We start from the raw sequence: 25,905 nt of genomic DNA, 5'->3' as shown, positions 1-25,905 counted from the left end.
TGCAAAGGAAATTTTTTGTTCAGTGCCTCAACATTACTTGATCCTCACAATAAAATTTCGACTGTGTCCCAGGGCGTGTGGGGGGGAACGAAATTATCATAAGTTTTTTTGTAATGGAAATTTGAAAAATTCCCAGCCAATCTGGAAAATCATTAATTTTTCAAAATTTCCATTTTTAGGGTCAATGATGTCCCCTTGATTTTCGGAAAATTAAGGGGAGGAATCACTACAGTTTCGATTTCCAACTCAATCAACTCTGGAAATCCTGAAACATCGCTTTGCACAGATGAAATATCGATTAATGTAATAGCCCAGGTAGCACAGAAACGTTGAAATAACATTACAAACATGTAATACCTTAACGTTGAAAAGACGTTGAAATTCAACGCTGAAAACACGAAAAAATGTCCGCTGTTTCTACATTATTTTCAACGTTGAATAATAGTTGAAAGAACATTGTAACAACCATCATTTTCAACTATAAATAGACGTTGAAAGCACGTCGTGACAACCATTCTTTTCAACTATAAATAGACATTGAATTAGCCATACTTTTGAACCTGTACCTTATCAATTACATGGTAATATTTCTAAAATCATTTGAAAAGAGATGAAAATACGAAATCATATTTCCATTTATTTACATATGATTTCATGTAACAGAAATATTACCGTGCAATGCGGTACATTGGTAAGGTGACATTAAAAACACACAATAAAAACCATATTACTTCATCTCTTTTCTGTATAGGGCTACTTTTTATAGAACTAGAAAGAAAAGTAAAAATCTCAGTACCCTTTTTGAATTATTTAATCACTATTATTAATCATTATTTGAATGATTCAAAAAGGGTACTGAGATTTTTATTTTTCTTTCTATATCCATATTACTTCAATTTTGATCCACAAAAATTAGTATGATAAAAGTTTGTTCAAAAAACTGAGATGGTTACAACCAAATTACCATGGTAATTTTATATACTCTGCCAAGCTCAAAAACATTTTATGTCTGTAAGAAACATACCTAACTTAAAACTATTATTTCAAGAATTCAGCAGTTGTTTAAAAATCTTGAATTTTTAGTATGATAATTTCATCTGTGGTGAGTGAAAATAGTTCAATTCTTTCTAGCAAATAATATAGATCATCTGAATTTTTACTTGACATGCTATGCCAGGTTTAAACTATGCCAATTGGCAAAACAATAATAATTGTCATCTTAAACCGTCAGCTGATGTTGTCAATTAGTTTTTATTTAGCCATGCCTAGATGATGGTTTTAGAATTAAAAGATTCAATTGATAATTTACACCAGCTGTACATTTCAGAAGACAATATTATTGTCTTGCCAATTGGCATCATATAAACCCCCCTACATTTTAGTTTTCAGGTATGATGATTGTTTGTGATTCATGCAATAGCCAAACAAATATTTTATTACAGTGTTTCAATAGAAAGGAACTTTCAAAATAACTTTTCACTTCCATTTCATAATACTTTAATATTTTATTAAATATTTGTGTAAAATAAATATAAATATAAACATAAATATTAATGTGTTTAAATATTTTATTTTATACCTTGATATTTTTAATTACCGACAAAATCAGATTGTTTTTTTTTTCTCCACTGAAAATACTCTGACTGTCGCATATTTTAGCCAATCCTTATAGCGTCTTCAATTTGGGTCTTAATGCCCACAGTCGACCCACAAGATTGTTTAATAGAATCTGAAACATAAGGTAATATAAATTTTAATGAGAAATTCTATAAATATGAAGGCAGATGAAATTTTGCCACCACATAGGAGTTATTATTTGATACAGGTGTTGCATGGTTAAAAGGGACAAAAGGGATAAAGGGACAAGTACGAAAATTTTTCTCAAGTGCACATCTAATATTTTGTTATACACAATGATATTTTGAATCACAAGGCGAGGTGATGACTGTTTTTTAGATATTCGTTCAAACATTCAAATTGACTAAGAATAAAGTAAGAATATTGGGTTTCCAAATTTTGTAGCATAGACGAATTTCAACTTGAAATACTCCTCTTTCATTAGGCCTATAGAATTAAACAAATAAGACTCTATATAAAAACGGTAAAAAATTAACTTTTTAGATCTATGAGTAAAATGTAATAGCTACTGTAGGTACATACTTAGTTTTATGAAGAAAAAACAGTTGTATGCCGATATTTTAACCATTTTTTATTGGCCTACTAAATTTTGTAAACCTAGACCAAAAGTTAAAATCACAATGAAATTAATCAAAAATATCCTTGACATATGAGTTGTAAACATTCATAAATTAATTGGAAATTAAATTTTAAAATGAACAAGTTCAAGCTAAATTTCGTCACAATGGAATGACGATATTTGGAAAATGTTAATATTTATGAGGTGAACTCCGGGCACCTGTTTCCAATTTCTTGGATCACCGAGTTAATTACCGGTACTGAACTTGTTAAAAGCAATCACTTTGATGTTAGCCTACATAGACAATTTATTAGTGCCATAGCAACAGACTCCCATTGTTTGAAGGTTAAATTGGGTTATGTTTTAAAACTTTATATTTTTTATTATATTATTAAGTTTCATTCGATTTCTCAACACAAGCAGTCCTGTGACAAAAACAATACATAGATAGCATAATGAAAATATTTGTGTAGAAATCAAAGTAATTGTAATTTATTTAGAAGTTAAGTAGTGGGCTACATGTACAATACTTAAAACCAAGCTTATTGTATTATATTAATTTTTAATATATTGAATTAGAGCCCACTAATTTAACAAATATACCTAACCCTAACCTCGAATGTAAACAAGTGTAAATAACAAACAATATTTGTTTTCAAGTTTAGACAATAAATCACCAAACAATCTCATTTTTTAAATAAGAATAATAAATTAAAGAAACTTACCAAGTCAAAGTGGAATGGGTAGACACTTCTAAAAGAGTTCACAGCTTTCATCAACGTGATGAAAATAATTATTCTAACATGAAATGGCGTCGATCGGTCGTTGACGAAAGTTGCTAGATCCGTTTTTGTAAGGACTACATACATACTGTAGTGCTGTGAGTGGTGGAATTGGAAGCTCGTTTTCAACGTGTTTTTAACGAAAGATCAACCGTTGAAAACAACGTTGTATTTAAAACGTTCAAAAATTTAACCGCTAATGGTTATTTGACCTCAACAACCAAATTTCAACGTTGGAAACACGTAGGTGTGCTACCTGGGAGGGGGCTCGGACCCCCTAATGTGGAATTCCCAGCCAAAACTGTGGATCTCGAAATTTCATGAATGATATCATTAGAAAGGGGACCAAAAATAACCCACAGAAAAATTATCGAAAAACAAAATTTTTTTTTCTAGGGTGTCGTTGGGGGGACCCTCATATACAGTGCGAGTTAATATATACTAAAGCTGGAGCGTTTTAAAACCTCCTGACAAGGGTGGTTGTTGTGGTGGTTGGTGCTCTGTTGAATTCGATTGACAAGTGGTTGAAACCATAGGAATAATTATGATATATGAGAATTTTTCATTTTGGGGGGCTCCCAGACTCCCCTCAATATTTTCAACTTTTGAACTGCACATTTCTCAGCAAAGTGCAGAGGAGCTTTTTTGTTCAGCACCTCAACATCACTAGATTGCTAAAATAAAATTTCGACCGGGTTGCAGGGATTGCGGAACTGAATTTTTATCTGTTTTTTTGCAATAAAAATTTGAAAAATTCCCAGCCAAACTGGGGCATGTGACAATAGTAACTTTCATCAAAAAGTCTGTAAGAGTGCTAGCAGGCATCGGGAAAATTATTGATTTTTCAAAATTTTCATTTTGGGGGTTGATGATGCCCCCCTCAATTTTTGGAAATTCAAGGGGGGGAATCGTTACATTTTCGAATTTCCACTTAATCGACCCTGGAGATCCTAAAACATTGCCTCGCACAGAGATGAAGCATCAATTTTTGCAATAGGGGGCTCGGACCCCTCATTTATTTGAAAACAATCTCAAGAGTCAAAATTTGAAAAATTCCCAGCCAAACTGGGGCATGTGACAACTCCAAATTCCATCAGAAAGTTTCTAGGAAACCCAGCAGGCATTGGGAAAATTATGAATTTTTCAAAATATCCATTTTGGGGGTCAATGATACCCCCCTCAATTTTTGAACACTGCTGAGCGGTAGGCCAGCGGCTGGCTTGCTCGTTGACCCCTGTGATTCCATCAGAGATAACAGAGCATCAAATAAATGAGCCCTGAACTGAATTCCCTTCATTAGTTACGATACACATCGTGACACACTGTTCCTACTAAGGGAAGGAGGAGGAGAGACATGGAGTGGAGAGGGGGGGGTGAGGATGAAAAGGGTGAACAGCTAACAGAATGTCCCAAGAGACTGAGTACATTCTTCCGCCTCTCCGCCTGTCGTAGAAGACCGAGCACAAACTGGGCGCCAGGTTGGCTCCTTGCCAACCAGTGGCGGTGCCTCGGCACCATCCAAAGAAACCAGCAAGCTATCTGACCACGTCCTCGGCCTATCTTTCCAAAGAGATAGAACTGCGCCTTGCTTCCACACTGCGTGGAGACACCATGCTCCCGCACTGCAAGGAAACGCCGTGCTTTTGCACTGCGAGGAAACGCCATGCTTTTGCACTGCAAAGGAGACGCCCTGCTTCCGCACTGCAGAGTTGCCATGCTTCCGCACTGCCCAGGACGCCGTGCTTCAGCACTGCAGGTGAGAGTCGCGGTGCTTCCGCACTGCTAGGAAACGCTGTACTTTCGCACTGCAAGGAAACGCCGTGCTTTCACACTGCAAAGGGGACGCTGTGCTTCCGCACTGCAGAGTTGCCGTGCTTCCGCACTGCCCAGGACGCCGTACTTCCGCACTGCAGGTGAGAGTCGCGGTGCTTTCGCACTGCAAGGAAACGCCGTACTTTCGCACTGCAAGGAAACGCCACTCTTTCGCACTGCAAAGGGGACGCCATGCTTTCGCACTGCAGAGTCGCCGTGCTTCCACACTGCCCAGGACGCTGTGCTTCCGCACTGCAAGGAAACTCCGTGCTTTTGCACTGCAAAGAGGACGCTGTGCTTTCGCACTGCAGAGTCACCGTGCTTCCGCACTGCCCAGGACGCCATGCTTCCGCACTGCAGGTGAGAGTCGCAGTGCTTTCGCACTGCAAGGAAACTCCGTGCTTTTGCACTGCAAGGAAACGCCATGCTTTCGCACTGCAGAGAGGACGCCGTGCTTTTGCACTGCAGGGTCGCCGTGCTTCCGCACTGCCCAGGACGCCGTGCTTCAGCACTGCAGGTGAGAGTCGCGGTGCTTCCGCACTGCTAGGAAACGCTGTACTTTCGCACTGCAAGGAAACGCTGTGCTTTCGCACTGCAAAGGGGACGCCGTGCTTCCGCACTGCTGAGTTGCCGTGCTTCCGCACTGCCCAGGACGCCGTACTTCCGCACTGCAGGTGAGAGTCGTGGTGCTTTCGCACTGCCCAGGACGCCGTGCTTCAGCACTGCAGGTGAGAGTCGCGGTGCTTCCGCACTGCTAGGAAACGCTGTACTTTCACACTGCAAGGAAACGCCATGCTTTCGCACTGCAAAGGGGACGCCATGCTTTCGCACTGCAGAGTCGCCATGCTTCCACACTGCCCAGGACGCTGTGCTTCCGCACTGCAAGGAAACTCCGTGCTTTTGCACTGCAAAGAGGACGCTGTGCTTACACACTGCAGAGTTGCCCTGCTTCCGCACTGCCCAGGATGCCGTGCTTCCGCACTGCAGGTGAGAGTCGCGGTGCTTTCGCACTGCAAGGAAACTCCGTGCTTTTGCACTGCAAGGAAACGCCATGCTTTCGCACTGCAGAGAGGACGCCGTGCTTTTGCACTGCAGAGTCGCCGTGCTCCCGCACTGCCCAGGACGCCGTGCTTCCACACTGCAGGTGAGAGTCGCGGTGCTTTCGCACTGCAAGGAAACGCCCTACTTCAGCACTGCAAGGAAACGCTGTGCTTACGCACTGCAAAGGGGACGCCGTGCTTTCGCACTGCAGAGTCGCCGTGCTTCCGCACTGCCCAGGACGCCGTGCTTCCACACTGCAGGAGAGAGTCGCAGTGCTTTCACACTGCAAAGAGGACGCCATGCTTTTGCACTGCAGAGTCGCCGTGCTTCCACACTGCCCAGGACGCTGTGCTACCGCACTGCACGTGAGAGTCGCGATGCTTCCACACTGCAAGGAAACGCCATGCTTTCGCACTGCAAGGAAACGCCGTGCTTTCGCACTGCAAAGAGGACACCGTGCTTTCGCACTGCAAGGAAACGCCGTGCTTTTGCACTGCAAAGAGGACGCCGTGCTTTCGCACTGCAGAGTCACCGTGCTCCCGCACTGCCCAGGACGCCGTGCTTCCGCACTGCAGGTTAGAGTCGCGGTGCTCTCGCACTGCAAGGATGGACGGGTAACACAGAACACAGAAACACACAAAACATGTGTGAACAGCACCTCCGACTGGCTCTGAGAGCTCGAGTCGTCGCGGTGTGTACACGCCCGCTGACTTGCCGGGAAACTGGCCGTGCGGCCGCGGCCGTGCTCTCGCAACTGCCTAACTCCGCCGTGCTTGCGCACTGCATTTGCCGGGCTTGCGCCCTGCGCGGCCGTGCTCTCGCACTGCCTAACTTCGCCGTGCTTGCGCACTGCATTTGCCGAGCTGCGCCCTGCGCGGCCGTGCTTTCGCACTGCCTAACTTCGCCGTGCTTGCGCACTGCATTCGCCGGGCTTGCGCCCTGCATGCCGAGCTTGCACAACTGCCCTAACTTCCAGCATCAAACGGCTGGGATGAATCTCTAACACGACCAGGAACTCGTCATGGTCTCAGCAATAGTCAGCTGAGATACAGCTCCAATAATCCCAGGAGCTCGTCGAGGAAGTAGACTCAAGTTGTAGTCCCCATCCTCAAGAAGAAACGTGATACACAACAATGTAACACTTCACAGGAGGCAGAAGTTGATAGAGGCGAATTGGAGTCCAGGAAAATTACCAAGTGTCAGAGTAATGGATACTCTCAGTTAGTTCAGTGTATCAGCAACTTATTGTTCACAACAAAAGATGAGAGATGACAATATGATATAGAATACTGAATTATATGGTTGACATGAAGCCACTGGATGTGATATTACACCACCTATTCCGATTTTATATCACAATTAAATGTGGTCGAAATAATAATTCATTTTCGATCTGTTATGAGGATTACAGCCTTCTCACTATATCACAATAATAAAATCGAAACTGTAAATTTCAACTCAATATTCCACTTCTCACTGTTCATTACAATAACGAAATCAATCACATGATTTACTTATGCAAAGTAACCATCCATTGGATATAAATGACAGTGTGTTTATTATAACAGACACAATCTGCTAATTAATTCACAATCAGTGAACATTTATTGCTCAATCTCTCTTTCTCACTTCAAGACTTATTTCACCCCGAAATAAATCTTAATTTACTTTTTCAAAGTAATTATTTACACAAGGCGTGTATAATGACACCACAGCTGTTAATCAATTCACACTCAGTAAATATTGATTTTCCGAAAAATAATCACAACAATCAGCACAAATAGTAATAATTGAATAAATTGAAGCACCGTCGATAATAACTCATGATGGTATGCTGAGTAAAAATTAGATTCACTCTCGAGACGTGATCTAATTCCAAAACTAACAATAGCACGATCAAACACAGACTGACTCAATAACAGTAGAATATCTGGAAAAACTAGAATTCACATGAATTCAATTTTATAAATTGTTATTGAAAAGGAGAAGTAATTCTCTTCTACAGACTAGAAGCTTGGCGATAGCAGCTAGCCAGTTGAGATAAAGTTTATCTCATCTGTACAGTACAGCACAAACAACTTTTCGATCCAACAAAGAATCAATTCTAATTGAAATAATAATTATTTTATTCCAATTTATAGTCAGTGCTCCGACTTTATTTTCAAGTTAAATATTAGAAAATTTGAATCAGAATCTGAAGCTAATAACCCCCGATTGTAGTACATCTCGACTCACAATCAAACGCAATTTATTCATTCCACATGAATGATTAATTGCAACGTAATTCACTTTTATCCTACAGTATAATAACGTCTGTTAATTAACTGCATCGTAACACTTTACACGGATTAAAGCAATTACCACCAGCTCCATTAAATGATTTCAATTATTATTATAACCATTACCTCATGGTTAAAATATTATTCATATCATACTGATCTATAATATTTTCTAATATTCTCTATCCACTCATTTCGCCATCAACTATTCATGACAAGTAGAAAACAAGCTACTGCAAGTTTGTTTGTTAACCTGTACTTGGTTACAACAATATTGGTAATATACCGATCAAGAAAATTTAGCCTAGTTGGAATCGACTTTGGCTGTTATTAACTAGTCATAGACTGTAGAAAACTTTCCTGATTACCCTTGCTTGGTCACATCATAATATTGTAAATAAATTTCAAACAGAAATTATTGAGATTGCCTTCAGATCAAAAGAAACGCATTAATTTGTCAATAATAATTTTCTCCATCTAATTCAGCCAGTGCTTTATGACTGATTATATTAATTAAACTGTAATGGTTGAGTTGCCATTTAGTTTGAGTAGAACTCTATTTTATGAGAAAAATTAAACGGAATATGCTGTTTCCTTTTAATAAACTATTGACCAATTTCTTTCAATAACAATAATATGTCAGTCTTTTAATATTCTCATTATTTTCGGAATCGTGCTAATGCTAATAATTTTCAAAATTCGGCTAATAAATTCGTGCTAATAATTCTGAATTGATTTTCTTCAATTTCTATGCAATTTTGTCTTTGATAACAAAATTTAATTTCCTCATTTTAAATGGGATAATTTATCAATCAGAAATAGCTCTACAGCTGTGGTTTGATTGAACTCTCTATGTTATTCACCCCTTCTTGCCTCTTACCTCCTTATTGGCGGCGCGCGACACCTCTCTGGTATCCCATCCTCCGGATAGGCATCGACCCTCCATAGCCTCGCTCGGCCTCCTGCTGTCCATCCGTTCGAATTCCGTCCACCTTTACCGCAACTTCTCCATCACCATCCTCTTCCTCATCTTCGGGCAGATGTGGCTGGAGCTTGGTGCCTTTCTCGTGCACGGTGAACCTCTTAACGGCACTCAACATTTTCTCGACCTCATAGAGGCCAGAAAATTCCGGCGCTAACTTCGCGGCAAGCTGATTAGCACCCGAGGACAGGTGACACTCCTTCCTGTAGACTAGCTGTCCAGAGTTCACTTCATTGTTCTCTCTTTCCAATTATAATACCGGTTGGCATTATAATTCTTGTCTCCAATATCTGAAACTACTTTGAGTGTAGTTTCCAGCACCGGCAGTCTTCTAGACTGCACTGCTCGACGATTATCTCCAGCTCCTTGCTGAAAATTATCCTCCTTCTTCCGCCTCCGGTACCGCTTTTCCGGACAGTTGTACCTCCAGTGCCCAGCTCGTTTACAGTGCCAGCAAATGAACTTTCCTCGGGCTGGATAAATTTTCTGAGAAATAAATTCCTCTTTTCCAGTCTTCCACACGGCTCCTACGTGTTTCTGGACTTGAGGAAATTTCTCCTTCTCCTGCTACTTCACAGGAATAATTACAGGTGGCTTCCTTGACCTCCATATGTTAGGCTCGGTTTTAACAGTAGCCAGCCTCGAGTTGACAGCTCCTTTTCCCACTTTCGGAGTGGAGATATCGTCTCCAATGTGTGGTTTGACGAGATGAGGATCCCATTCAACTGACCGGGAATAAGGGTCTATTTTCACCCGGTGCTCACGAAGAAACTCCATACCAAGCAGAATATCTGAAGAGAGTCCATCCATTATTGTGAGTGTTGTTGATAGGGATATTCTGCCGATTTTCAGGTTGGTTATAACACCACCTCGCAGACGTGCAGCCGCTCCGTTAGCCATAACCGCGCCGCGCTGCACAGGCTCTCGTTCCACTGCTTCCAAACTATTAAAAGCTTTAGAGCTATTATAGTTGGACTCTGCTCCGGTGTCGAGAAGAGCACTATACTGTCTGTCTCCTATTTCCACTGTAGTGAAAAGACGGTTGTCATCCTGGAGCTCTGGCTCTAGCTGGATTTGAAGTCTTGTTTTAACCACAGCTGTTTTATCAGAAGTCTTCTTCTGCTCTCTCTCACAGGAACAATTTGGTCGTGGCTTCCCGCACTTTCAGCAGAGTGAAACCTCCGGACACTCTGATCTCCAGTGTCCCACCTTCTTGCACTGCCAACACAAGGGGCCTTCTGGGAGTTGTTCACTCCGGCGCTGTGTAGTAGTTGTCTCCTGTCGAGGCTTGGTCTGCTTCCTCACCTCCTCCTGCTTCACAGCTCGTTGTCTGTGTTGAGCACTTTTCTCCTCGAATTTAATTCGTTCATATTATCTCGCTAAGTGTAGCAAGTCGTCGGTGGTGTACACTTCAGCCTCCCTGATGTAGAGCTTGTAGCGTGGTAAAAGATTTTTGTACAATCTCTGTACCTGGCTCCTCTCTGAAAAACCACCTCTTCTTCTCATCAGCGTTAGCAGCTCCTCAACATAGTCGTCTATGAGCTCGCCTTCTTTCTGCCGCCTGTCGAGAATTTCATTCTCAAGATCCTCCTCATAAGTAGGTGGATAGTAACGAGACCGAAAGTCTCTCAGGAAATCGTCCCAGTGTCTCCACTGTTCTCTCCTATTCCTCATCCATAAGGAACATTTCCCCGCTAACATTTCAGGTAGCGCTGGAAATAACTGTCTGCCAGACAAGCCATATGCTTGTTGCAGCTCCTCGAGCCGCTCCATAAAGCTTGGAGCATCCCCACTCCCATCATATGAGAGCCGCCACCCTCGAACCACACGGCACCTGGGTCCATACAGGATGTAGCAGGCACCGCTGGTCTGGTAGGTGACCTCAATACATGCCTAGGCATGTTATTATGCCTCTCCGGCATCTCCGGCCTCAACAGTGCAGGCTCTGCGTGGTATAGCGTTTCTGCTATCGCCTCCTCGCTAACTGGTGCTGGCCTTCGCGCTCCTCGATGAAGCACCTCCTCCCCATTATCCAGAACGGGGAGCATCGCAACAATCCGCTGTCGTTGCTCCAGTAGAGCCCTCCTCAGGCTCATACTTGTGCCATCTGTCAGCACTAAGTCGAGTAGTAGATCAATCAAGCCCTGATCGTGCACTCTGTACACCCAGGAGTTGCTGGAGTCGCCATCAAACTCTGGAGACGTCTCCTTGGGTATTTCTCCCAGTCTGGAACATGCAGTGGCCTCCGCCACTGGTGGCCACAAAGCTGCAGCTCCTTCCTCTTCCTGACCTGTGCCAGCTCCGCCACCGATCCTGTTTAGACCGGCGGCCTCCACCATTGTCCTCCGGTGGTTTTCGACAAGAGCTCTTCTGAGCTCTGCCATGGTTCCAGTTGTAGGCAGTCCTGCAGCGGCCGAGAATTTCACTGCTTCATCCCTGTGAAGCCTGTAGATCCAGGCCACTCTTGGATCACTTCTGTTGTCTCCTGTATCCTCCTTGTCGCCTTCCTCGCCTCTGCAATTATTCTCCTCTCTAGCACTCATCACTGTTCTTCTCCTCCTACCTTTAGCCCCACGTTCGTGTGCCAATCTTCTGAGTAGATTTTTGCCCACACCTTCTTCTACTAGAATTCCCAGTGTCGCTCTGGGCCGGCTAAACTCAGTCGGCGTCTGGGGTGGGCCGCAGCAGGGGACGGGAGTCTTGGTGGGGCGTCCGTCAACCACCCTCGTTCGAGTCGGGGGTTGAAACAGGGTCTTGAGTACTCTGGAGAAATGTTTCCCTCTTTTAGGTAAGAGGGGCCGTGCTTTTGCACTGCCAAACAGGGTTGGGCGTGGAATGAAAGGAGTAGGAATGCTGCAGTGTCTGCAGTGAAGAAGATCTCTGTGATGGGACTAAGTCCTAGTCTTCGGGCACCGGGTGTCTTCCTGGGGTCCGGATCGGTCTCAGAGCTCTCGCAAAGGCTTTCCCTAGCCTTTCTGGAGGTCCTCTTTCGATTCCGGAGGGTATCGGCAAGCTGCGGGAGCCCGCGCACCAGACTTCTCTAAGTCCTAGTCGTCGGGCACCGGGTGTCCTCCTGGGGTCTGGATCGGTCTCGGAGTTCTCGCAAAGGCTCTCCCTAGCCTTTCTGGAGGTCCTCTTTCGATTACGGAGGGTATCGGCAAGCTGCGGGAGGCCGCGCACCGGACTTCTCTAAGTCCTAGTCGTCGGGCACCGGGTGTCCTCTTGGGGTCCGGATCGGTCTCGGAGCTCTCGCAAAGGCTTTCCCTAGCCTTTCTGGAGGTCCTCTTTCGATTCCGGATGGTATCGACAGGTTGCGGAATAGAATATTCAGAATATTAAGTCTGTTTTAAAGGAATGCGTCCTAGGATTTAAATGAGTTGGCAGCCTATTCAATAATTTCACACCAATATAACTGGGCTTTTTCTTATAAAGAGAAAGTCTATGATACTGAACACTGATATTATTTCTATGCCTGGTATTATGATGGTGTACATCTGAATTTGTTGTTAAGCTGTTTATATTTTTTACCACTAACATAATCACTTTATAAATGAAAATACAAGGAACTGTGAGAACTGAAAGACTTCTGAATGCATCTCGGCAAGTGTGGCTGAAGCCTAAACCTGCTAGGTATCTTATTGCCCTTTTCTGCAAAATAAATATTTTATTCATGTTCTGCAAAGTTGTAGCTCCCCAAAGTTCAATGCCATAAGAAATGTGTGAATAAATCAATGCAAAATATAGGACTCTTCCCGTGTCTAGGGGTACATAGCGTATGATGTTTCGCAGGACAAATAAATTAGTACTTATATGGCTGGCAAGTTTTTCAATATGAGCATCCCAAGAAAGGCTCCTGTCAATTACCAGACCTAGAAGATTTGCTTCTTTGACATGTTCTACCTTTGAGTCTCCAATATTAATGACCGGTTCAAAGAAATAATTTTTAAAACCAAATTGCATATATTTACTCTTATTTGGATTGACTGACAAAAACGACTCGTTATAATACTGAACAATGAGGTTTGTAAGAGTGTTGGCATTTATTTCAAGTTCATTGAGGCTCTTATCATTAAACATCAAGGTTGTGTCGTCAGCATAAAGAGTAACATTAACACCTACTGGGACAGATGATTGCAGATCATTGGTGTACAACACAAAAAGCAAAGGTCCCAGAATAGATCCTTGTGGTACACCTCTTGTGACCCTGAGAGGCATTGAATCAGCTACCTGGGCATCAGAATTTATTGTAACATATTGATAGCGGTTGGACAAGTAAGACTTGATCAAATTACCCCCAACACCTCTTATTCCGACGTTTGAAATCCTACTGATAAGGGATTTGATATCAACACTATCAAATGCCTTAGATAAGTCTAATAGCACCCCGATTACGTAATCTCCTTTATCAGCCCTATCTATGATACCTTCAATGAACGATACAGCAGCAGATATAGTAGATTTCCCCCTCACAAAGCCATTCTGGCAGGAAGATATTGAATCAAATTTCTCCAGATAGTTCATAATCCTGCTATATATCAATTTCTCAAAAATCTTAGAAAAAGCTGACAAAATGGAAATAGGTATGTAATTATTAATATCATTTCTGACACCATTTTTGAATAGTGGTTAAACTTTGGCTATTTTGAGTAAATCCGGAAAGATGCCTGTTTGAAGAGTGTTATTAATTATGAAACCTAGAGGTTCGACTATTTGATTGCAACATGCTTTAACTATGCTGATTGGAATATTATCAAACCCTACACTACTTTTGGTTCTGATACTTTTTATTATATTAAGTATTTCATTATTATCTGTTGGAAAAAGTAGAGACAGTTTTCACGGTAGAGTTTCCAAGAAAAAGAAGCATTGTCATTATTCTTACTTGAGTTTAATATATTCAAAGTTGGTGCCATTGAAATAAAAAAATTATTAAAAGCGTTAGCAATTTCTTTAGGATCTGTAGAGATTTCTCCATTTTGTTCTAGCTCTATATTCGGTTGCAGTTTTTTTCTTTTGCCTCTGAGTTCATTTATTATTTCCCAGCTTTTCTTAGATTTATTTGGTGCCCTCAAAATTGAATTACTAATAAATTGTTTTTTGGCTTGTATAACCTCACTGTCATAATTTTGTTGAATTCGTTTTATCAGCTCCCTATCAACTATTTCTCCATTATCTATTTTGATCTTAACTAATTTTAATATGTTCCTAATCTGAATAATTCTTCCGTAATCCAATATCCTTTCATTTTCCTTTTATTTTGCTTCCTTCTATACGATTGTTTTAAAGTACAGTTCAGATTCATGTGATTAATAAACATTTCATGAAACTGCTTGAATTGTGTGTTCACATCTGATTTTTCATAAACAAACAACCAAGAATCCATACTCAATGAACTTATCATATTACTAATATTCTTCTGAGAGCAGCTGTACACAGGAACGTTAAACGGTATCCGACTCGCTTTAAATCTACCAGAAACATGAGCTAATTGTAGATAGAAAAACTGTGCAGTATGGTCCGACAACAAAGTGTGTACTACTTGCGCAACATATGATTCACAATTAATATTTGTTATTATGTTGTCGATGGCTGTCCTACTATATCTTGTAATTCTTGTTGGATCTTTAACACTGCAGTGTAAATCAAACTGATGTAGAACATTAATTAACTTTCTATGATTGGGAGAATTATTCAAAATATCTATGTTATAATCACCGGCAACAATAATCCTATCAGAAACATTTTTTAAAATTCTATCAAACAGAATTTCAAGCCGCTCAAAAAATACATTTGTGTCTCCACTTGGAGATCTATACAGGCCCACAACAACATAACAATCCTTACCTATATAAAACTTGAAACCACACACTTCAATATTTCTAGTGCTACATAAATCACCTATATTCAGTTTGCTGAACTTAAAGGAAGTAATGTCTAAAAACCTACGACTTACAAGTATAGCTACGCCTCCTTTTCTCAGATCATCCCTACAAAAACTACAGACTAGAAGCATATCACTGATTATTAGAGAAGCTATTTCATATTCCTTCAGACCATGTCCACTCAATACAAGAATGTCTGGTTGTTCTTCTTCAACCAGATTGTCTAAAAGGTTCAACTTACTAATAACTCCATCAATATTTTCAAACTATTTGAACAGTTCAGAATATTCAAGTGCTCAGAACTAATATCAATGTTTCTATTATTCTGCGAATCTAAGTTAATTTTTTGGTGAACACAAGTACTATTCATAAATTCATACATTACATATTTTTCCATATATTTTCAATAATATAACAATATTAAGTGTTTACAAAAATGATACCTCACTATATAATATATGTGTCGAGGTTATCATCAAATTAATACTAATTTATGCTACAACAGATAATACAAAAATTCCAAAAATCTAAAACTATATAGTTATTACTGTTTAATTAAATTAAACAGTAGTTTAAATTAAACTATAGTTTTATTAAATTCGTCTTGTTTGGAAGTGAATTGACTCTTGTCCTTATTGCAATTTAAAATCCTAAAAAATGTCCCCCATCATCATAATGCCCGTCACACAATTCAATAACCTGATTATTATCATTATTATGGAACATTTCGCTTAGTCTAATTATTTCATCTCGGACATATTTTTTCCCTTTTAAATTTAAATGTTGCCCATGTTTTGTGTGCATGTCTCTACTGGTCCTACTTAAATCTAAAATCTTAACATTGTTGAAACGCACTGACAAGTCATTAATTCGTTCATTCGTTTTATCTATTTCGACGTTTACACATGAACTGTTCATCAGATCGAAACGATGCGGTAGGTTAGCGATAATAACATTCGTGTCTTGAAGGCTGTTGATCGTTCGTTTTATCGATTTCACTGCATTTTTTGCTTCATTGCACGAAACGTCATTCGTACCACTTATTATAACCACTGTATCTTTTTTTGTGAATGATTTGCATTGCTCAAAACAGCTCTCCAGGATAGCTTTAGATTTTGCACCGGACTTTATACATCCATAAACATTTAAATTTGGTGATATGGAGTTGATCAAGAGTGGGATATTCCTACCATGACTGTCACTGTAGATGTTCATATTAGCAAAGGTTGGTTTTATATTAGAATTAATGACAGTCTTCTCTACTCTGCCCCGCTGTTTTCGACCCTTTTCACCCTTATTACGATCATTACACCGATCTATGAGGTTTTCGAATCGTGAATTATTATCACTAGACCTGGACTCTGACAAAGTTAAGTACATCTCTCTCCATTTCTTTGCCTCCTCTGTGGACAACAAATATTCATCCCTTAGCGTCTTATTGTCGGCCTCTAATACTTCGATTGTCGTCGACATGGATGCCAATTGGTTGTTTAGTGATGCAATCTGTGATTCAACAAAACCTATATTTTCATCAGTTTGAGAAGACACCTCATTGGTTTGTTTCTCTGTAGTCAGTTCCAGTATTCTGATGTCATTCGACATAGACCTCTCGATTGCAGCATCCCATTGAGTCCTTAAGCGCTCATTCTCTATTAACAGGTTGTCTCTTTGGAGCATTAACTCCTTAATCATTGAACTTTGTTCATTTGGTTCGATTCCCTCCAAATTGTTGTCCCTTTCATCTATAGATAATTTATTGATCAGAATACTCTTATCCTTATTTGTCATATTTGGAGTAGAACAGTACGCACTTGAGATAGAATCATTTTTGGAACTTGGAACGGGATGACTATGATTAGCAGATGATATATCAATTATGACATGTACTGATTTATCAGTCACTAGTTGCGCTTTACAAGCCTTGTCCAAACATCGCCACAAAATGTCACCTGATGCCCTTGCGGTACCTTTTCTGTAATCATATTTATCATAAGTCAACTTCGGATTTCCTTTATTTGTTTTACTTATTACTAAAGAAACCATTTTGAATACAAATGATTGAAATTAATATTTAAATTAATTACTTTTGGAACACTCGATCATTTATTTTATCAGGAATAGAGACAGAGGGAAATTAAGGAATGCCCAGAGAGCTATCAAGGCGTTTTTGGGTGAGAAGTGGTAAGCTCCTGAATAACAGAGGTTGAATTTATTAAGGGTTTGAGAGAGAAAGGATGTAGTTCAGAAATTATAATGTGAAGAGCATTTCAAAATAAACCGCGCATATTTCTTTCGAGAGTGTTGCTTTGATAAAGTTCAATGTCAACAGCAGCTGGCTTCACCAGTAAAATTTTAGAAATGAATCGACGATCTTAATTGGGAATTTTTGACCAGAGAACGTTACACTGGCCAGCCTGCATACCGGGAAAGTAAAATTATTTTGAACAACTGCAAGATAGAGATTCTGCTGTCAGTATAGCTTGTTGATAGTGTGAAGTGTGGGTGCTGTTCCGTTATCAGCAGACCCGTTCGTAACTGTTTTTCTTCTATTACTGTGACTTTCAATAACAAAACTCTTCACCTGCATACAGAGACGAGCAATACGCTATGAAACCACGATACTGAATGTTACGAAGATTCACTTTCACGTAAGTAAGGATGGAAAAACACTTGTATGATAACACTGACCACTGAATAGCCTAGAATATACAATAAAACTTTAAAATTTACTAAAAAACCACGGAGCAATACTGAGTACGATCTATTTACACCTGGCAGTCCTGCCAACCACGCGAGTGCCAGTCCGCGCACCGGACTTCTCTCGTGGACGCGAAGTCTAAGTCCTCGAGCACCGGGTGTCCACCTGGGGTCCGGATCGGTCTCGGAGCTCTCGCAAAGGCTCTCCCTAGCCTTTCTGGATGTCCTTTTCCGATTCCGGAGGGTATCGGCAAGCTGCGGGAGCCCGCGCACCGGACTTCTCTAAGTCCTAGTCTTCGGGCACCGGGTGTCTTCCTGGGGTCCGGATCGGTCTCGGAGCTCTCGCAAAGGCTTTCTCTAGCCTTTCTGGAGGTCCTCTTTCGATTCCGGAGGGTATCGGCAAGCTGCGAAAGCCCGCGCACCGGACTTCTCTGAGTCCTAGTCGTCGGGCACCGGGTGTCCTCCTGGGGTCCGGATCGGTCTCGGAGTTCTCGCAAAGGCTCTCCCAAGCCTTGCTTGAGGTCCTCTTTCGATTCCGGCTGGTATCGACAGGTTGCGGAAGCCCAAGCACCGGACTTCTCTAAGTCCCAGTCGTCGGGTACCGGGTGTCCTCCTGGGGTCCGGATCGGTCTCGGAGCTCTCGCAAAGGCTTTCCCTAGTCTTTCTGGAAGTCCTCTTTCGATTCCGGTTGGAATCGACAAGCTGCGGAAGCCCGCGCACCGGACTTCTCTAAGTCCCAGTCGTCGGGTACCGGGTGTCCTCCTGGGGTCCGGATCGATCTCGGAGCTCTCGCAAAGGCTTTCCCTAGCCTTTCCGGAGGTCCTCTTCCGATTCCGGATGGTATCGACAGGTTGCAGAAGCCCGCGCACCGGACTTCTCTAAGTCCTAGTCGTCGGGCACCGGGTGTCCTCCTGGTGTCCGGATCAGTCTCGGAGCTCTCGCAAAGGCTTTCCCTAGCCTTTCTGGAGATCCTCTTTCGATTCCGGATGGTATCGACAGGTTGCAGAAGCCCGCGCACCGGACTTCTCTCGCGCACGTGAAGTCTAAGTCCTCGAGCACCGGGTGTCCTCCTGGGGTCCGGATCGGTCTCGGAGTTCTCGCAAAGGCTCTCCCTAGCCTTTCTTGAGGTCCTCTTTCGACTCCGGATGGTATCGACGGGTTGCGGGATCCCGCGCACTGGACTTCTCTCGCGGACATGAAGTCTAAGTCCTCGAGCACCGGGTGTCCTCCTGGGGTTCGGATCGGTCTCGGAGTTCTCGCAAAGGCTCTCCCTTGCCCTTCTTGAGGTCCTCTTTCGACTCCGGATGGTATCGACAGGTTGCGGGAGCCCACGCACTGGACTTCTCTCGCGGACGCGAAGTCTAAGTCCTCGAGCACCGGGTGTCCTCCTGGGGTCCGGATCGGTCTCGGAGTTCTTGGAAAGGCTTTTCCTATCCTTTCTTAAGGTCCTCTTCCGCTTCGAGGTTCCACCGATGATGTACCACTATGTAGTCAGGTTTTGACCAAAACCAGACGTGTCGCTGTTGGTTGTAACAGGTAGGCCGACATCTGAACCTGTTATAAACGTCGGTTAACACTCGTCCAAGTGGGTGTTGAACTGCGGAGCTTCCAGTGTCTGAGATTAACCGCTTTTAATCACATGCACAACTCCCGGTCGTCGAAGGATTCAGAGTACACTCAAACACGAGTTGTACTGTATTGCTAGCTGCTCGCTGCTTCCTTCCCACCTCTGTCGACCGCTCGCACTGGATTTCCGAACTAGACTCCTTCTACTAGCCTTTCTCGAGCCTCCCTCAGTGGCTGAGAGGGAGGGGAGTAAGGATGCGCAGCACTGCTGAGCGGTAGGCCAGCGGCTGGTTTGCTCGTTGACCCCTGTGATTCCATCAGAGATAACCGAGCGTCAAATAAATGAGCCCTAAACTCAATTCCCTTCATTTTTTTTTATTATTTATTATTTATTTATTTATTCCTTGAAAAAGCATTACAATAATTCACAATTTAGAAATATAACAACAAAATGAATCAATAGGAAATACAAATAAACATAAGGAACTACTTCCCCAAAAGAGCAAGCTCGAGCTTGGGGAAGGAGCAGCCGTACTTTGACTACTTACTTATTATTAATTAACATTACAGTATATACATTAACAACTGAAATCAAATCCTTTTAATGAACAAGATAAATCAGTGATGCTATAATAGATCAATATATTTACATACAATATGTGTTAGAATGCAACAAAATTTTTAAATTATAATAAATTATAATAATGACCTGATATTGCCTAGCCCAGTGTATAACATGATATAAGATGTGGTACAAAATGAAATCTATCCAATTGGAATAATGAAAATGAAAATGAAAATGAAAATGAAATTCATTCTCCTTTTTCTTATACAAACAAAAAATTACAATATTTTATCTTAGAATTAAACTGACAGCAATTGTTTATAGGCGCTGCCAGTATCATATATTATAATGACATATTTCGAATATTATATAGTTGCTATTTCAAAAAGTCTAAGCAAAGTATTTTCGGCCATTGCGGTACAAATGTGCATATAATGTGCAAGAACAGCTATAAAAATTTATTTAGAAAAACAAAGCAGAAGCGCAGTGTTGAATTTTGTAATATTAAAACAATACTATAACTTAATAAGAAAAATATGAGATAAGTGGAAATATAAATCACAAAGTACAAAAAGTTTGGGAATTTATGGAGTATAAATACATGGCATTGTACCGGTAGCTGAAACAGTGTATGATTTTCAGGATAGAATTGAAAAAAAGTTTTCTATATCTTGATATTGGAATAGCCAGTCTTTAATTATTGTTGAGAATTCTTTCCAAGTTCTAGTTCTTCTACCAGCATGTGGTATAGCGTTGAAGAGTTTTGGGCCTAGGTATACAAAAGATTTAGAAAAGAAGCTAAAATTTATTCTTGGTAGTCTTGATACCAGGTCAAGTCTTCTTCTTTCAGAAAAGCTGGGCCTGAAAAATCCATCGTTTCCACTTCGCATAAAGAAAATTCTTAAGACTTTGAAAACAAAAAGATGGCGAATTGGGAGAATACGTAATCTCTTGTATAAAGGAAACGAATTCTCTCTTCGATTTTTGAATAGTATTAGTCTGATGAAATGTTTTTGCAATTTCTGTAGTGGACTAAAGTGCACTTTTGCAGCTCCACCCCAACATACAATGCCGTATTCTAATTTTGAATTTATTAAGGCATAATATACTGTGCGTAGTGTGTTTGTATCACACAGCTCTCTCAAGTGATAGAATTTACAAAGATAGGTATTGATACTTTTCTTGAGATTAGATATATGTGTTTTCCAATTTAAGGCTGAATCAATAAAAATACCAAGGTATTTTATCTCTTCGACCTGCTCTATAGGAGGACATTGGCATAATAAGTCATATGTACAGTTATTTAGATGGAAAATAATAGGTTGATTGTGAATTTTTGGTGCGCGCAAAGAGAAATTAATAAATTTGGTTTTTTCGACATTGATTGCTAATCTATTTCTAAGATACCATTGTTGAAGAAATTTACAGTCATGGTTTACTCTATTGTACAGTTCATCCCATGATTTCCCTGAACTAACTAATACCGTGTCATCTGCATAACAAAATATTTTTCCATTTAAATTGGCATCACATAGGTCGTTTACAAAAATTATAAAGAGAATAGAAGAAAGAACTGATCCCTGTGGAAGTCCTGAAGTTACTGTTGAAAAAGAACTACAGGTATTATTAATTTTTGTACATTGAACTCTATCATTTAAAAAAGATTTAAACCATTGTAGGGCCACGCCCCTTACCCCTGTAGATTCTAACTTATTTAATAGAAGACCATGCTCAACCGTATCAAAAGCTTTTTTTACATCTAAAAATAAAGCATTTACATTCAACCCATCGTTTACATTATTATATATAATTCTCATAAAGTCGACTAGTGCACGCTCAGTATCAAAACCTTCACGGAAGCCGTATTGGTTTTTACTAAAAAATTCATATCTATTCAGGAATTTCAATAATCTTGTTTTCATCAGTTTCTCTAATATTTTAGAAAAGATAGAGAGCAGCGCTATGGGTCTATAATTATTCAATAGTAATTTATCTCCACCTTTGAGAACTGGTACCACCACTGCTCTTTTCAAGACTTGTGGGAATACTCCTTGCGACAAACTAGCATTACACAGGTAACATAAAATAGGCAGTATAATAGGAATAATGTGTTTCAAAATATCGCTTGTGAGTGAGTCATATCCTGTCGATCTTTTTGAGGGCATTAATCTAATCAGTTGGAGAATTTCTTCTTCCGTAGCAGGGTGTAAGAAGATAGAATTTTCAGAGATATTGTATTTAAAAACCCTATTGTAATCTTCTGGTGAGAATTGATGATTCGGGTCTATATTCCTAAGTAGGTCATCCCTGACATTATTGGGAACACTTATAAAATATTCATTAAACTCCTTGGCAATAGTCGGTGAATCAGTAACAACAGTATTGTTATTCATTGTATAGATACTTTCAAAAGTTTTATTCTTTCTTTTTCTACCTGTTATATCATTGATTATTCCCCACTGAGCAGCTTTGTTATTATGATTTTTCTCAAATAATTGACTGTAGTAGTTTATCTTTGTAGTTTTTATGTCGTCAGCTAACTTTAGTTTAAAGGCGTTAAAATAATTTTTTAGTTGCAAATCGAAAGGACGATTTTTAACTTTGTGGTATAGTTTATTTCTTTTTAGCAATCGCCTATGAATATTACTCGTTATCCAAGGACTAATATTTTTTGCTCTAGTTAAAGAATTGACATGCGTAGTGACCACAGAACCACTCCTACATTCCTCTATGATTTTTAAGAATTCATTCCAAGCACTATCAACACTTGGTGCATTGTAAACTATTGACCAGTCACAAAGATTTAATTTATCATTAAATTTCATAAAGCATATTTTTTCATTTACCACTAACTGATCTCCATTTCTATCTTGCTGAGTACTATCTCTTATCTTTGATTTTTTAAACATGACGCCTAAAGTGCTGTGATCAGTAATGTCGGTTGTGAACAATGCACTTTGATACTCTAAAAGTGGACTGGATCTTACAAAGAGGTGATCAAGGCATGTTAACGATGCAGGTCTAGTTATTTCTCTTATACTACATGTATAACCCAATGAAGCTAGCAGATTCAAGTAATCATTTACATCATCGTTATCAACGAGAGTGTTCAGGTTTATATCTCCACAGAAAACTGAATTAATGCTGGAATTTTGTTCAAGCCAACTCTTGAGTTCATTTATGAATATACTTGGTGTGCTATTATGGTGCCGATAAGCGGCAAGAAGAACTATACAAAAATTTTCAAATTTAAAATTCAAAGAGATACAGTCAGCAGTTGTAAATTCGTTTTTCAGCTCAGTACAAGAGACCTCTTTATTAACATAAACCATTACACCACCTGATCTATTCAAGTAGTTACATTTATAAAAGCATTTATAGTGGTCTATCTTGTAAAGATCAATCTCATTATCTTTAATCCAAACTTCTGTAAGGATAATTATTTTAGGTTTTTCTGCAATATTTAACATAACTAAGAACTGGTCAAAATTCTTCCGTACACTCCTAATATTTTGAACGATAATTCCTAAACTATAGTAATTAGCCTCAGGCAAAAAGAAATCGGGTTGAAAATAATCAAATGTGATGTTAGTATTACCTAGATCTAGATTATCTTCTTCCATTAATCATAGGAGTGTAAAATGCAATTGATTATTATTTTAAATAAGTACACATTATGTGTAATGTAATACGCACGTATATAGTTGAATTCTAATAGAGCAGGCAATAATCTAATAATCTCATTCAACCAGGCATAGGAAAATAAAATTAATAATATCCTAAAAGTAAATAACATGAGAATAAATTTACAGTTCTTCATTAAAACCAAAATAATGCAGTGTAATAACAGTGGATCTCTATGAAAAATACCTGTAATGAGAATTGGGGATTTCTTAAACAAGTTTTTGTAACCCATCATGAGTAAAAATTCTAACTGCTTTGCTGTTGTGCTCCTTCCGAACGTAGATTTTTGCTTGCATCACCCATACGAACTGGTAGCCTCGCTCCTTGGCCACAGCTTTGGTTGCCGCCAACAAAGTTTTATTTTCCCTCGTTAGATGCTCGTTGATATAGATGTTGGTTTTTGGTTGGAGGACAGGGTTGAGATCCGTAGAAGTAACATCTCGTTTTTTGCGGTATGCTTCCAGCCACTTTCTTCTCTGCATAGGGTTTGAGAACTGCACAATAATTGGTTGACACTTCTTAGCGTTAATTGACGGTACACGGTGCATAGAAAGTACACTTTCAATCGGAGAAGCAACTTCTAAAAGATTTCCCAACTTCTCGACGATATCGTCCACCTTTTCACCCTGTGTAACCGGTATACCATCGATCTGAATGTTCATACGCCTAGAATATTGTTCCATCTCATTTATTTTATTTTCAAGAACTGAAACTCTTGTCTTCAAATTTGCATTATCCGCTTCAATACTAGCAAAGTTTTTAATAAGTTTCTTATTTTCGTTTTGAAGATCGGTTATGTTTTTTAACGCCTCGTCCAACAGCCCAGACATACCTGCCACATCACCTTGCAATTCCCTATATAATAATTACTATACTAATGTAATCCAGAAATTCTCGGCACTATCCCAGCCATGAGAGCTAACCAGATACTTTTTCAAATGTAGTCCAAAGTTTTTTTGGGCGAGTAAACCTCTCAAATTACTTGGAAGAATATTAAAAAATAATGGAGATGAATATATGAAGCTACGCTGACCAGCAGTAGTCAATAATCTAGGAACAGTGACCAGACCTGACTCCTCCCGTCTTGTAATAGCACAATCCGTTCTATTAATGAAATGAAAAAGTGATAGCTTCTTATATAATATGATGTGTTTCAGGTATATCTGTCTAATCGGTAGAACTGAAAATTCCAAGAAAGCCAATCTTGTTGAATACATTCTATCCTTTTTCAGAATAATTTTAAATATTAAATTTTGTATTGTTTTCACTGGTTTTAGAACATTTGTATATGCACCACCCCAACCCACAATACCATATTGGAGCAATGACTGTGCCAGTGCATAATACACTATCTTCATGACTTTCATAGGCAAAACAGAACGTAATTTCACAAATAAATAAATAAGTTTTCTAGATCGTGTAGTAAGCTGCGACAAATGTACATCCCACTTTAAATGCTGATCAACCATTACTCCAAGATATCTGATACTGCTAACCTTCTCTATTTTATTACAATTAACTGAACACCCTAAATCTACATGACTAAGACAATTTGGAGAATGCAAAACAAGTGACATATTAACTGGCTGATTCTGTATATTCAAGGAAAAAGAGATGTATTTTGTTTTGGACAAATTCAGAGTCAGTTTTCTTCTATCAAGCCATTTTTTTACTTCTCCCAGTCCCCTAGCAGCTGAGTCATATGTGCTAGCCCAGTTTTCTCCATGAAAAATTAAAACTGCATCGTCTGCAAATGACAATATTTTCCCATTGATTAAATTAAGGTTACAAAAGTCATTAATATAGATCAGGAAGAGGCAAGGTCCAATCACTGTTCCCTGCGGGATTCCCATTTTAACAGATTTATATTCACTAACAGTGTTATTGACTCTAACACATTGTTGCCTATTCTTTAAATAACTGCAAAACCATCCCAGTGCCACATCCTCAAGACCAAGGCTACGGAGACAATCAAGTAGACGATCATGGCAAACTGTATCAAAGGCTTTTGCAAGATCAAGAAAAATAGCTATTTGTCTCCTACCTACATCCAAGTTTAAGATTGTTTCTTGAACAAAAGCAGCAATTGCTTCCTGTGTTCCCATCCCCTCTCTAAAACCAAATTGATTTTTTGACAGAATATTATTCACTTCCAAAAATTTATGTAGCTGTCTCTTTACACATTTTTCAATTATTTTAGCCAAATTCGAAAGTAAACTTATAGGTCTATAGTTGGTAATTTTCCTTTTGTCTTGTGATTTGAATATTGGTTTTACTACAGTTGTTTTAAAAGAATCTGGAAAAATACCTTGTTCAAAACTTACATTAATAATGTGTTTGAGTGGAGAGGCAACAATACTTTTAACAGATTTTAAAACAAATACAGTAATGCCATCATGACCAGGCCCAGATGCACCT

At 39.9% G+C, this 25,905-nt stretch overlaps 1 protein-coding gene across 1 annotated transcript; it reads right to left on the bottom strand.

Moving 5' to 3' along the window:
• Nucleotides 1–23,696: 23,696 nt before the first annotated feature.
• LOC111055971 lies at nt 23,697–24,317 on the bottom strand. The gene has a single exon (XM_022343279.2). The coding sequence runs from the start codon at nt 24,315–24,317 to the stop codon at nt 23,697–23,699; it is 621 nt and encodes a 206-aa protein (XP_022198971.2).
• Between the last annotated feature and the right edge of the window lie 1,588 nt (nt 24,318–25,905).

Source organism: Nilaparvata lugens, chromosome X (genome assembly GCF_014356525.2).
Source record: "Nilaparvata lugens isolate BPH chromosome X, ASM1435652v1, whole genome shotgun sequence".
NCBI lineage: Eukaryota > Metazoa > Arthropoda > Insecta > Hemiptera > Delphacidae > Nilaparvata > Nilaparvata lugens.
The sequence above is the reverse complement of the archived record's forward strand: the minus strand, read 5'-3'. Positions and strand labels throughout refer to the sequence as shown.

Coding starts and splice junctions, on each gene's coding strand:
- LOC111055971 (XM_022343279.2), bottom strand. CDS start 24,317: ATGTCTGGGCTGTTGGACGAGGCGTTAAAAAACATAACCGATCTTCAA.